This window comes from Leptodactylus fuscus, chromosome 5 (genome assembly GCF_031893055.1).
Source record: "Leptodactylus fuscus isolate aLepFus1 chromosome 5, aLepFus1.hap2, whole genome shotgun sequence".
NCBI classification, from domain to species: domain Eukaryota; kingdom Metazoa; phylum Chordata; class Amphibia; order Anura; family Leptodactylidae; genus Leptodactylus; species Leptodactylus fuscus.
This window is the reverse complement of record NC_134269.1, coordinates 97,913,220-97,927,314: the sequence shown is the minus strand read 5'-3', so window position 1 is coordinate 97,927,314 and position 14,095 is coordinate 97,913,220. Positions and strand designations below refer to the sequence as shown.

At 46.2% G+C, this 14,095-nt stretch overlaps 1 protein-coding gene across 5 annotated transcripts in view; it reads left to right on the top strand.

Moving 5' to 3' along the window:
• The window catches only part of PPP6R2 (protein phosphatase 6 regulatory subunit 2), a 95,208-nt gene extending 81,550 nt beyond the window's left edge, over positions 1–13,658 (top strand). For 3 of the 5 annotated variants that reach the window (XM_075273810.1, XM_075273808.1, XM_075273809.1), the window contains exons 24-25: positions 9,701–9,856; positions 10,673–13,658. In XM_075273810.1, coding sequence (XP_075129911.1) covers positions 9,701–9,856; positions 10,673–10,724 — 208 coding nt within the window. In that variant the 3' untranslated portion in view covers positions 10,725–13,658. The remainder of the gene's footprint in view (positions 1–9,700; positions 9,857–10,672) is intronic. The other 2 variants (XM_075273812.1, XM_075273811.1) reach the window with 1 other exon arrangement.
• Positions 13,659–14,095: the final 437 nt, after the last annotated feature.

The following is a 14,095-nucleotide window of genomic DNA, read 5'->3' as shown; positions in this document are numbered from 1 at the left end:
GGTTTGTAAAAATAAACTTTTTACTCGCCTCTTCTGGGTGTCGGGCTATCATCCAGTGTCATATTCTGGCCTGTAGTTGACGTCACGCGTTCCGTAAGTCACTGAAGAGGTTTATGACTGGGCCTCTGTTATTGCTCAGGTAACAGCTGCCTTGCTGAAGAGGCCAATAAAGGCGGAGGAGCAACGTGATGATGCCCAAGAGAAGTAAAGCAAGTTGAGTGTAACTCCTCACCTTCCCTGGGCCTCTCATTATTATACTCTGGGGTCTGAGGAACCCCCAAAGTATAATAATAGCATTGACATGAACGGGCAATCCTCACAAATATTTGTCAAAACATATTTCGAGTTGTTCGCTGGAAGTAGCTCAATTCTTTGGGGGTATATTATACTGTGTGAGCCAATGCAGTGCATTATACTGGGGGGCCCTCTGGAGAGTGTATTATGTTGTGTGAGGCCACTATAGAGCATTATACTGGAAGGGGGGGCCTTTGGAAAGCATATTATTCCGTGTGGGGCCACTCTGGGGAGCATATTGTACTGGTGGTCTCTGAGGAGCATATTATACCGTGTGGGGCCACTGTGGGGAGCATATTATACTGGGGCCATTATGGAGCATTATACTGTGTGAGACCATTGCCCAGCATATTATATTGTGTGGGGGCTTCTTAGGGGCATATTATACTCTGTGGGGCCACTGTAGAACATTATACTGGGGGGGTGTGCTGTATAGAAAGCTTTTTATACTGTGTGGAGCATATTATACTGTGCGGGGGCACTGGGGAGCATACAATGATGTGTGGAGCATTATATACCATGTGGGGCCACCATGGGGGGGCTCTGTCTGCATCAGAGTTCTCTCAGTATCATGCGCAAATGTGTAGTGATCCATGGCCATGTAATTCACCTTACAATATGTGCATGAATAAGCCATGGAGCTATTGGGGCGTGCACAATACTATAGGGGATGAAGATTCACTGAACATACCCAGTAACGCCGGATAGTCAGTACATATGTAAGATTCCAATGAAGGAGCCATAGTGTAGGCTGTTAGCATGAAGCAGTTGGGGGGCCCTAGGTTCTACGAAGTTCCACTGGTGGACCCTTAGCCCTTCAGTCCGACACCGTGTTTAACCTTTATTTCTACCTTTTTTTTAGGTTATGTGGCTTTTATGGGTTGTCTGCCATCTTAATTTCTTAATTTCTTCTTTCCCTCTGATATTATTCCCATAATTCAGCTTGCAAATCCTGTAATAACTATGACATTGCAAAAACAAAGCATGCTAAGTCTTATTATATTACACAAAGAGTCTCCATGTATTCCTAGGAGAAGCAACTTCATCTGGTCTCCCCTTTCCCCCTATGCCCAACAGCAGCACAACTGGGGTATTCCTGCCCCTAATGAGCTGTTAGGACAGGTGGAATTTTTAATTACCTAACAGCTTTTGACCCCTATAAGAGGCCGGAAGACATGCTCCTCCCTTGTGTTTTTTTCTGTCCTGTGGGACAGGACAGGTGGTAGGGGGAGCAGGGGTTCTGACCTCTCATAGGGGTCTGCTACTCTCTCTCCCCCCTCCTTCTTACCTGACAAGCGGAACACTTTGCTATATTTTTCCTTTCTTTTTGCTCTTCTGAGCCTCTGCTGCTTCCTCCCCCGCCGGGGGAGCCCGCCGGCTCATGCGTGCGCCTGGAGTGCTGCCGCGCCGGGCGTTCCCTGCGCGGCTTGGACCCTTTCTCCTGGGAACCGTTTTTTGGTTCCCCGGGTCCGCCGCGCATGCGCGGTATGCGGTTCGCGCGGCGGGCGAACGAAACCCCCTGGAGACGAGCGGATGCCGGGGTTCCTGAGGGGGGGTTCCTGAGGGGGGGCCCCCTCCAGTTTCTGGGGATCCTGTCAGTATTGAGGGGCCCCCCCCTCTATGAGTTTTTGCCTTTGCCCCCCAAAAAGATTGCCCCAAAGAAGGAAGGGGCGTGCCCTTTTTTAGTCTCGCCCCTAGCCTATATATCCCCTCCAAAACCATCTTTCAGTGCCTGTTGCTCCGGTTACTGGCACCTCAACTAGAGAAGCTCCTTGGTCAATTTGTCCTAGAAAGCAGCTCCGTTGATTCCGGTTTGGGGGAAGCGGCCAGGGGGAAGGGGTGGTAGCGGTTCCCACTATGGGAGGGCAAAGGTTGTTAGTATTCTTTTTCTTTGTTCCTTCTCAGAATGTCTTCTTCTTCCTCCTCTACTGTTCCTCCTCGGAGGAAGGCCGTGGCAAAGAGGAAACATCTTTCATGCGCTACCTGCAGAGTCCCACTGCCTGACGACTCCCAGTTTCATTTTTGTCCAGGATGTAGAGCCCCCCTTTCTGAGGCAACCCCCATGCGGGAAATGGTATCCTGGGTGAAGGGCTTCGTCCAGGACTCCATGAAAAGGATGGAGTCCTCAGCCAAAAGACCACGGCTGGACTGCGAGTTGTCCCTTCCGCCCCTGGAGAACCTGCGCCTTAGGGACGTGGAGTCATCATCCGGTTCTGAGGAGGAAAAGGAGATCTTCCCCTTAGAGAAGATGTCCAGGGTGTTCAAGACACTTAGGATCAGAGACCGGGAAGGTGGTGAAGGCCCAAGTCGAAGGACTCGTACCTTCAGACCGTCCTCGGAAATGCTTCGCCTGATGGAGAGCGAATGGAGGCACCCGGAAAAACCCTTTGCGCCATCCAAGCGATTTAAGACCTTATTCCCGGTCCCTGAGGGTCAGCTAAAGGCGTGGGGTCCTCCGCCGAAGGTTGATGTCGCTGTGGCGAAGCTGTCAAGGCGCACTGTCCTCCCGACAGAGGACGGGTCGAGTCTCAAGGATCCGATGGATCATCGGGTGGAAGGATCACTGAGACGAGTCTATTCGGCCTCCTCGGCCCAGGCCTCCCTGGGCATGGTTGCGAACGAGGTGGCCACTGGTCTGCAGGCAGAGCTCTCGTCACTTGCCAAGGACATAGATTCCGGAGTGGATCGAGATGACCTCCTGGCAACAATGTCGGACATTTCTCTGCTGGTGGATCATCTGACGGAGGCGACCCATTTTCAGACCCATCTGGCCGCCAGATCTATGGCACTGGCTACTGCTGCTCGCCGGCCCTTGTGGCTGAAGCCCTGGAAGGCTGACCTCACCTCCAAGAATAGCCTGTGTGGTCTCCCCTTTGAGCCGGGACGGCTGTTCGGGAGGGAGCTCGACCGGATTATGGAATCTCTGGCCGACTCCAAAGGCAAGAATTTGCCACAGCCCCTTGAAGGTCGGAGTCCCTCCTTTCGAGGAAGAGGCACCTCCAGAAGAGGAACTAGAGGCCAGCGACTATCCGGCAGAGGTAGAGGTCGGGGCTCCTCTCGTAAACGTAACGGCACCTCCATCTAATCCATCCACCCTACCTCCCCTCTCCTCGCCCCCGGGGTGGGCGGCCGTCTTTCCCACTATGTGGATGCCTGTCGCCAGAATATTCGGGACCCCTGGGTCATCCAGACGATCCAGGAAGGCTATAAAATTAATTTTGTTGCCCAGCCGCCAGAGAAGATGGTAAGAACCCGCCCTCTTCAGGGCCCCAAACAACTTCATGTGGAGAAATTGATTCAGGAGTACGTGGACAAAGCCGCGCTGGAGGTGGTTCCTCGCGCAGATCAAGGCACAGGCATCTATTCTCCAGTCTTCTTGGTCCCCAAGTCATCAGGCGAGTGGCGTATGATCATCGATCTCAGGTATCTGAATCGCTTTATCCGCAGGCTGCGGTTTCGCATGGAGACCATCAGGTCAGTGCTACCTTTCATGCGCCCTGAAGATCACTTCGTCACTCTGGACCTGAAGGATGCCTACCTCCACGTACCCATCTTTCCGGAACACCGAAAGTTGCTAAGGATTGCCGTATACATAGAAGGGAAAGAGGCGCACTTCCAGTTCGCAGCCCTCCCGTTCGGCATATCCTCCGCCCCCCACACGTTCACAAAGGTCATAGCTCCGGTCGCTGCCGTCCTGCGCCTTCAAGGCATATTCATAGTCCCGTACCTGGACGACTGGCTTCTGAAGGCTCATTCAAAGGAGGTTCTTACCACGCAGGTGCAGACCGTCGTAGCTCTACTAGACAAGCTGGGGTGGCTGGTAAACTGGCAGAAGTCAGTAATGGTGCCATCAACACGAGTTCAGTTCCTGGGACTTATTCTAGACTCTCTCAACATGACGGTCTCTCTACCCTCTCCTCGCAAAAGGAAAATTGCTCGGGCAGCACATCATTTGTCTTCTACACGGAAGGTTACCATCAGGTTGGCTATGAAGGTCCTTGGATTGATGTCCGCTACCCTAGATGCAGTTCCTTGGGCCCTATGGCATATGCGCCCTCTACAGAACGAGATCTTGAGAGTCTGGAATCACAGTCCTTCAGGTTTACTGAAGCCCAATCCAGTTAACCATCAGCACCTGGCAAACCTTGCCCTGGTGGACCCATCTGCGAGATGGGAAGTCCTCGGTCCAGCCGCCTGGACCCTGTTGACTATAGATGCCTCCCTCACAGGCTGGGGAGCTCATCTGGGGGAGACCCCGGTTCCAGGTACATGGAATCAGCAGGAGAGGACGCACTCATGCAACTGGCGCGAGCTTACCGCAGTTCATCGAGCCCTTCTATCATTTGCACCACTTCTACGAGGGAAAGCGGTCAAAGTAAGATCAGACAATCTGACGACAGTCCACTATATCAACAAGCAGGGAGGAACCAGGTGGCCCTCACTCCTGCAAGTCACCAACCTGATCTTCTCCCGGGCAGAACGGAAGCTCTCCCAGCTGGCCGCGGTACATATCCAGGGCCGCCTGAACATCCTAGCGGATCAACTCAGCAGAGGCCGCCCGACCGCAGGCAAATGTTCCTTGAATCAGGACATCTTCCACTACCTGACCAGGAGGTGGGGTCTCCCTGAGGTGGATCTGATGGCCACCCAACACAATGCCAAAGTAGAAAGGTTTTGCTCCCTGTACCGGGAAGACAACCCTTTGGCTGTGGATGCCCTGTCAATACCATGGAGGTTCGAACTGGCATACGTGTTCCCTCCCATCCCGATGGTCCCAAAGGTATTGGCGAAACTCAGGCAGGACCAGACTTCGGCAATAGTGATCATGCCGTTCTGGCCAAAAAGGGCATGGTTCACCGACCTTATCCTTATGAGTCGGGGGAACTACTGAAGGCTTCCACCAGTCAGGAACCTGGTGTCACTGAACAGTCGGCCGTGCCTGGGCCTAGATAAATTCAACCTCACTGCCTGGAGGTTAACCGCGCCATACGCACAGACAGAGGATTGTCCCAGGGAGTGCTAAGTACCTTAGCCCATTCAAGAGCAGAGGCAACCAATCAGAGCTACCAAAGGATCGCCCGGATATTCCGAGATTGGTGTACAGGCAGCCACCGTGATCCAGACAGAGATGCAGTCCTAGAGTTCTTACAGAACGGCCTGGAGAGAGGACTAGCACCTGCCACCCTCAAGGTTCAAGTGTCAGCTCTATCTGCTCTCCTGGAGACACGATTATCACAAGATCCTCTTGTCAAACAGTTCCTTAGGGGGGCTGCCAGGCTCCGCCCCCAGGTACGGCCCCCTGTCCCCAGGTGGGACCTGGTCGCGGTTCTACAAGGGCTATGTGCGCTCCCCTTCGAACCATTATCTGAAGTGGACTGGAAGTACCTGTCATTTAAGGTGACTTTCCTGCTGGCAATAACCTCCGCCAAGAGGGTTAGCGAATTGCAGGCCCTAGCGGCCTCCGAACCTTTCATAACCTTCTTCCCTGACAGGGTACAGCTAAGGTTCGTTCCGGGATTTTTGCCAAAGGTACCAACACTTCAGAACACCAACCAAGTGATCACCCTACCGGGCTTCTTTCCCTCTCCTGCTACGGAGCAGGAGGAGAAGCTACACACACTGGATCTGGTAAGAGCACTACGTATTTACCTAGACCGTACAGCACCGTTCCGAAGATCAGAGAATCTTCTGGTTAATGTGTTTGGCCACAATAGAGGTGCTAAAGCATCAAAGGTAACCCTGTTGAGATGGATCAGAGAAGCTATCAGCTGTTCCCTTTGGGCCCAGAATCTTCCTGTTCCAGATTTCTTACGAGCCCATGCCACCCGAGCAGTGGCGACATCATGGGCAGAGACATGGTTCCTCTCTCTAGACCAGATATGTGCTGCAGCCTCATGGAGCTCACAGCTGACTTTTGCCAAACACTACAGATTGGACTGGCGTACGGCCGATGCTACAGCATTTGGGCACTCCATCTTGGCATCAGCCTGCCAGGAGGACCCGCCCTAGGGGAAACAATACTTGCTAAATCCCCAGTTGTGCTGCTGTTGGGCGTAGGGGGAAAGAAAGATTATGAATGATAATCTGTTTTCCCTTAACCCAAACAGCAGCACAAGGCTCCCTCCCTAGGAGGTACTGTTGTACAGATTTTGTGTATAAATTGCTCTCTGTATATCATACTTGTTACTAACACAAGGGAGGAGCATGTCTTCCGGCCTCTTATAGGGGTCAAAAGCTGTTAGGTAATTAAAAATTCCACCTGTCCTAACAGCTCATTAGGGGCAGGAATACCCCAGTTGTGCTGCTGTTTGGGCTAAGGGAAAACAGATTATCATTCATAATCTTTCTTTTATAATGGGGTTTTCCCTGTCTGCTCTTACAAGCAGGAAAAAAGGGGAAGTAGTGTGAAGCTGCATTTTAGAAATTCACTTGAGATTCTGCACAAAGAGCTGACAGGTGGTATTGACGGGCAGTATGAGTAAGGAAATTTTATAAATCTGCATCTTATCATTTTAGATGCTAGCTTCTTACATTACTACACTCCTACCTACATAACTCCCAACCATCCCAGATTCAGAGAGACAGTCCCGGATTCCGCATTCTGTTCCACGGTCCCGGTTGGCGGGAGGTATGTCCTGGATTCTGTGTCCAGAAAGGACACAGAGGAGCTGAATACAGTGATGAAGTAGGATCGGACACCTCCTGCCTCACCGCTGTGTCTCTGCATGCGCCGGCTTGAGGAGCTGTAAACACAATTTAAACTCGGGGCAACTAGAGGGGAACATTAAACTGGGGCAACTGGAGAGGGACATTAAACCATGGTGTAAGGGAATTGCTAAGACAGCAATTCCCAGAACTGTTAAACCCTGGGAGGGGCACAAGAGACGGTGAGCCCTAAGCTGAAGCCCCCCCGCTTTCCCTTCCTATTGCAAGGCCCTATCCTAGGTAATAGGCGACAACCATGAGGACAGTCCCTCCCTGAATATGTGAAACACAAAACGCAGACAAGACGAACAACAGCAAAGGGAGGTCAGCTAGCAGGGTTCGGTAACAGGAGAGTGATGCAGTGCCAAATCGGAGTCAAGAGAATAGTCAATGAGGAAAGCCAAAGGTCAAGTATAATAGTATAAGCAAAACAGGGACAGTAAGAGCAGGTATGCACACGGCAATAACAAGCACTGGTCTGAATGGGAACCAAGGCTAAATAGGGAGGAAGAACCCGCCCATGGAGTTCACGGAAAGGCAGCCGTCAATCACAGGGCAAGGCCAGATTAACCACTTAATGGACAGAGGCAACCTTGGCAGAAGATGGGTGTGGTGCAAATCCAATTAAGGACTAGAGCCGTGTTCACACAGTGCAACTAAAAACTTTAAGCAGATTATCAAACTGCACACGCCTCCTGCGCCGCAGCACGCGAGCAGAGGGTGGCGCAGAGACCCGAACAGGCAGAGATGTTACACATGGGGATTATAATGTTTTACTCAAATTGACCCCACAGTATAAAGTCTCTCTACTGGTGCACCCACAGTTTCATTTCCCCCTCTAGATGCCCTAGTTTGATGTCACCCTCCAGCTGCCCCAATTTAAACTGGAGGCAACTAGAGGGGGGGTATTAAACTGGGACAACAAGTAAGGGACATTAAACCGTGGGTGCACCAGGAGAGAGACTGTGGGGTCAATTTGAGAACATTATAATGTGGGGGTATATAAACAGGGTGAGTATAGGAGCATTATACAGTGTGGGGAGCACAAAGAAAAATGGATGGGAATTGGTGGAGTCAATTTACAAGTGGATGGAGCTAAATTTGTCACGGCAGGCTAAACGTGCTGCACATTTTGTTCCTCTTTCTATCCTTTGAAAGTTGGGAGCTATGTCTACTTCCTAAAATAAGGCAGAAATTATAGTGATGGTATAATTATATGGGGACATACAAAAGACCAAGGAAGAGGGGAAGGTAGCTGAGAACTGCCAGAAATAATTTGATGGCAGCGTATTGATGAAATCCTGTAGCTAACACAAAAAAGAGTGACTACCTATTTACACTTTGAAGCAAGGTATTTATACTAGTGATCACATGACACAACTCCTGTTAGATGCAAATTAAGTGGGGCGAAACAAATTACACTGCTGATATATTGCAGGATAGTTGCCAATATATGCCAACAATCAATTTCCCGGAGTGCTTCTGTAATTTTTATGTGAATTATTATGTAATGACATTCTATAGGGCAATACCTGTGGCATACATTGTATGTACCAAGCTACATTCAGATGTGGCACATTTTCAGTGCAGTTTCTGCATCATAAATCAAGAATAAACCGTATTTGGGATTAGAGGGATGCTGTGGATTCTATATCTGTAGCGTGCCTATTCATATTGCTTATTTTCTCTTATTTTGTTTTGATTTTCTTATAAAATGGTACGTTGTAGTCTAATAGAGGTATAATATGCAAAGTGCAGCCTTTTGTCGAGGTCAAATTTAAAAATATTTTTCTTTTTAATAGAACTTTATTCTATTTTTTTTTTCATCACATTTCAAGAGCCATAGTCTTTTTTTTTCATCAACTTAGCAAAATAAAGACTTTTTTTGAGGACGAATTTCATTTTTCACTAGCCTCCTTTTTGGCTTATGAACATTTAGTTCATATACAACTTTTGATTGCCTTTAAAGGGGTTGTCCACAAATTTCAGGGCTTAGCATGTCACTTTCCGGACACGGTTGTCTGGCCTGAGCAGTCACATGCAGTGCAGAATTTCCAACAGCAATTTCATGGCGCATACTGAACTGGACAGCAGCGATGGACACTGGTGAGTACATTTTTGTTTTGTATGATCTATTAGCAGTTGGAAGAGAGGGCGAAGATGTATCCTCTTCTAGATAGTGACCCATGAATGGTCCTGAAAGTGTTTGATCTGGGCCCCATCAAAGTCTCTGTGCTGCCTTGCCTTGGCCATAATAGCCTCTTTCAGTGCAAAATTGTGGACACAACATATGGGCCCTTTGGGCACAGGGCCCCATAGGCCCTCTCCAATGTAATCTTGTGAGAGAGGAGTTCATGCAGGAGGAGCATAAAGATGGTTTTTAGCGTAGCAGAAAGGTCCTTGTCAAGGAGGTCTTTAACTCTGATAACTGATGTTGTTACGCCTACCACAGATGGTCTGGACCAAATGAAAGGCAATTGAGGAGGCCCTAGGACTTGTTTTTTGTTTTTTTTTCCCCCCCTTTTGCAGGACATCACATATACTGTCATGCCTACATATAAGGAATTACAAGAATGAATACAAACACATAAGGTCACAAATACAAATACATACTGTACTTAATTTACATTTGCTTATTTTAATATACACAATTGTTTCAAATTATTAAAAATATTTGTTTTAATACTTTTTAATTCTACAGTAATCCTGACACTCTAGTCATTGATCAGTTGACTATTGCTGATAAGAAATGTGCAAATGAAAAACACCCGTGCAATGCCAGTGCTGAAGATGAATCAAAGGAACAGAAGATGATTTCACCTTGCACAAATTCACAGGGTCCTTGCAGAGAGAAGAGGTAAGTGCAAAATCTGTAGATAAACAATGCAAGTTTACTTAACAGGCATGTTTGTATATGCCAGCATCTGAAGGGTTCATGATAGGTGGTCAGAGTTGTCTACAATCATTGACACTGGTACTGGGTCTGTGCTGACAGTATGGTGAGGCGTTTTTTGGAGGAGGAATTTGAGTCAGTTTCCTGACCAAATTCTTGACCAAAAAACTCTGTGTGAACGCAGCCTCAAACAGCAGAGACTTGACAGCTATGGTTCTCACTCAGCTCCTGAACAACCACCACCTTTAAAGACCTGACAAACGCCGTACATTTGTGTTGAATGTCGCACAGAGGTAAAATTAGATTTATGATGAGACCTCATTTATGCTTCTCATCATAAATCAGGTGAAACCACCAGAAGCTCAGGGATTATCAAGACCAGCGTACAGAACAACTGTCTTAATAAATTCCACCCCATATATTTGCAAGTCCCCCTGCTTTAATGGCTCAGCAGTCAATTATGTATAATACAGCTCTCTTCATCTCTTTGAGGTTGCAAAATATAGCCAAGTACAATGTTCAACTATTTTCAGCAATTCCACAGAGATAAATGGCGCTTCAATGTCCAATTTCTTTCACTGTTCCATTCATATGGGAGGACATGGGACCCTTCCAATCATGGGGATTCCAGCGATTGGAACCCCACAGATCAGATTCTTATCACCAATCCTGTAAGCTTATATTTGGTACAACCCCTTTAGATTAGTGAAAGCAGTAATTACTTTAAGGGTGACTCTTCAAGGTCTGAGTTTCTAATTTTTTTAAAATTTTATTTTACAGTCATGAGGATCTTACCCTGAATGCTGAAGCCACATTAAATGGGCCTGCATGACAAAACCTCAGCTCCAAACTATATCTGGTGTGAGGCAGGACCTCTTATTCCCAGGGACCTTTGTGCAGATCCAGTAACATCTGGTTTGTTTGGAGAACCTTATGCCAATTAATTAAGCACTGCAGGAAAATAGTTAAACTGGTGGATGCAGCAAACTGACCTGAGAACGTGGAAATGCAATTCTGGGTGCTTTCCTTTGGACCCTTGTGATGCTTTGAAAGAAATACTGCCTCCTGCCTCTGCAGCTTCTTCCATATCCTTCTGTTATCATACATGCTGAAAAATGTACAAGGCAGCTGGGAAATTAGCATGAATCAAGTAGTGTTTCCTTGTCTGCAGTCTTCTCAAAAACTTTTATTATTTTAGCAATAATCCTCCAGTTTTTTCTTCAAATGCTTCTATCTACTCGCTTGCAGACATGACACTATTCAGCAGTTAACAGCAGTCCAGATCACAAGCAGGTCTAGTGTATGGCATAAACACTGGACATGAACTGGTACAGACGGGTTACAGTCTTCTGTTTCTGTGCACTTTACCTTCTGATCTTTTTTTAACCATCCTTGATTTTGAAAAAGGGCGGGTTTTTAGTTTAAGTGAATATAGAAAATGTTTCACTCCTTTATGTAGATATGACCTCTGAAAGTTAAACCTGCAGTTCTTACCCATCCAGATCCTACAGTTTCAAACATTACAAATCAACCTTACCAGCTATTACATCATCAGTAAGAACCTTTTGCAGCAAAACATCTCTTTCCCTCTCTTTGCCAGCACAATTTACTTGTAGTATCCAAATATCTCTCCAGGTCATTATTCCACAACAAGCTGCTCTGAATATCCACCCATAAACAAATAAGGTAAAATGGGAATGGCAGTGTTGGTTCTAAGTAGTAGGGTATATCCAAAGACTTGAACTTTGTTACGTTCACTTCATCTTCTACTTGGTTGCACCCAGCACTGTTATGTCATTATCATACAGTGAAACCTCTTGAAGATGACCACCCTAAATTACATTAATATTTGGTCTTGTAGAGGGGTGGTCTGCCCAAAGATGATGCCCAGTATTCGTAATATATATGGTCAAACCGAAATCCGTCTCAGCAAATATGGTTTAGGTAATGGAGTGGTCTGAAATAATTGGTCTTCTGGAGAGATTTCACTGTACTCTTGAAATCACATTTTTCTATTAGAAACCCCTAACATCACAGTATCACAAATACAAGCCAACTCCTTCTTCATCTCCATATTTCAGAAACATTCTTAAAAATATGTAAGAAAAGACAAACTATGTCCCATAGTTAAAGCATTTAAAGCAGGATTTTTTTTTGTGACATGCTGGACTCTTGTTTTTTAGTTTATTTTTATTGTTTTAAATTGTTTTTCACATTGTGATCCTGATTATTGAAGCACATTGGTTTCTCACAAAGCTGCATTGTCCATAAAACTTTTAATTTCCACACTATTTAGAATATTGTTATTTTTAAGAATGTGACTGAAAACTGTGCCATAGTATTGTCTAAAGGCTTTCTGTTGTGACTTTTCTGATATGGATTAGGTTCTATTTCAACACCTTTTTGGTTTTCTTTACTTTTATGTGTATGGTAAGTTGCATTAGATCTGTAAGAAATTTTTATAATCTGCTAGACTAAATTAAATGGGGTTTTCCAGCATCATAAAATTAAATGCATACAGCAGGGAAAGGCTGGAAAAAAAAACAAAAAACAAAACATTCATACTTACCTTCATCCTCCCCTCTGTTCCTGTGCTGGTTGTGCCGTCACTGCTGCTCTGTTTGTATTGCAGAGCAACTGCAGTGTTGGCGTCACGTCGACATGACATCTGCAGCTAGTCACTGCTGTAAACGGTAAATAGCTGAGAGCTGCTCTTGACTGCGACATGATGTCATCACTATAGCTGCTCTGTGAACGAATAAGGCAGCACTGACAGCAGGTCCAGCCCAGGAATGGAGGGGAAGATGCAGGTAAGTATGAATGTATTTTTACTTTCTAGTCCTCCCTTACTGTATTCATTCAATTTCATGATCCTGGACAACTCCTATAGTGAGTGTGTGTGTTTTTTTTCTTTGTTTGTGTGGGGGGTTTTTGTTTTTTTTAAACACTTATGGAAGTGGAAACCGGCAAACATGAATACAGTATTCAAGTTTTTCATGCTACCCTGGCTAAAGACAGAATAGGACAGAGAGAAGATGCTGATCTTGTGAGTGACAAGCTCTGTGTAGGTGGCAGAAGGATTCCAGACTTTGTATGATTCCCTACCATGTTTAAACCAATTGCTTTAGAAAATGTTATAGCATAATATATCCCGGAACTCAGCGTCTCTTCCTCTTCTACTGCCTTACAACAGGAGACCTGACATTTTTCTTTGTTCTTAAGAGTCAGAGTGGCTGTAGGGCAGACAGAAGGCAGCGTTCCAGCCTCTGCTGCAGTCCTCCACAAAAGTACTGCATGGGAATCCGAGGTGTACATTAATAATAAAGCTTAACCAGTGAAGGGAATGCACTGGTATGCTTTATTACTCTCTGGATAACCCATTTAACAGTATTCTGGAGTCAGCAGTGAAATGCTGCCACAATTCCTTCTAGGGGTCTTCTAGTAGGTAAATCTTTGTTTTCATTGCTGCTTTTTTAAGGAGATTCTCGAATAGGACAAATGATTAGAGCCCAGCAAATTTATATTAGAGCTGGAGTACAACCATCATGAAAAGCTAAGGTGAGTCAATGTTGCCATATCCTCAGGAATGTTCATGGCTGCTGTTCAGAAAGTTTGACATTTTATTTTTTTAATCCATAATGTGTTGGCTGTTTTTTTTTTCAACTCAATTAATATCTGAAGACAAAAGGACAATAAATAGAGCTATGTTTTTGGATTAAATGAATCATTGTGTTATTTGTTTTTAAAGATACCTACCTGGTGTTTAAAGGGATTGTGCAAGGTTTTTTGTTTTTTTAATACTTAAGCAGCACCATTCTTGTCTGTTGGCCATGTCTAGTACTGCAGATCAGACTTTTTTAGTAGAATTCACTGCAATCAGCAGTATTAGGCCCCGTTCCCACGGAGTAACGCGCTGCTCATTTAGACTCGTAAACACGTGTCAGAGCGAGGCGTTTCAAAACAGATCCCATTGATTTCAATGGGTGCCGGCTTACGCGCACTACACATTGAAATCAATGGGAGGCTTTATAACCCATTGATTTCAGTGGGTAGCATGTATAAGCCGGCACCCATTGAAATCAATGTTATCTGTTTTGAAGCGCCTCGCTCTGACACGTGTTTATGTGTCTAAATGAGTGGCGCGTTACTCTGTGGGAACAGAGCCTTAGTTAACCAAGTCTATTTTAAAATCTCATATCGTCA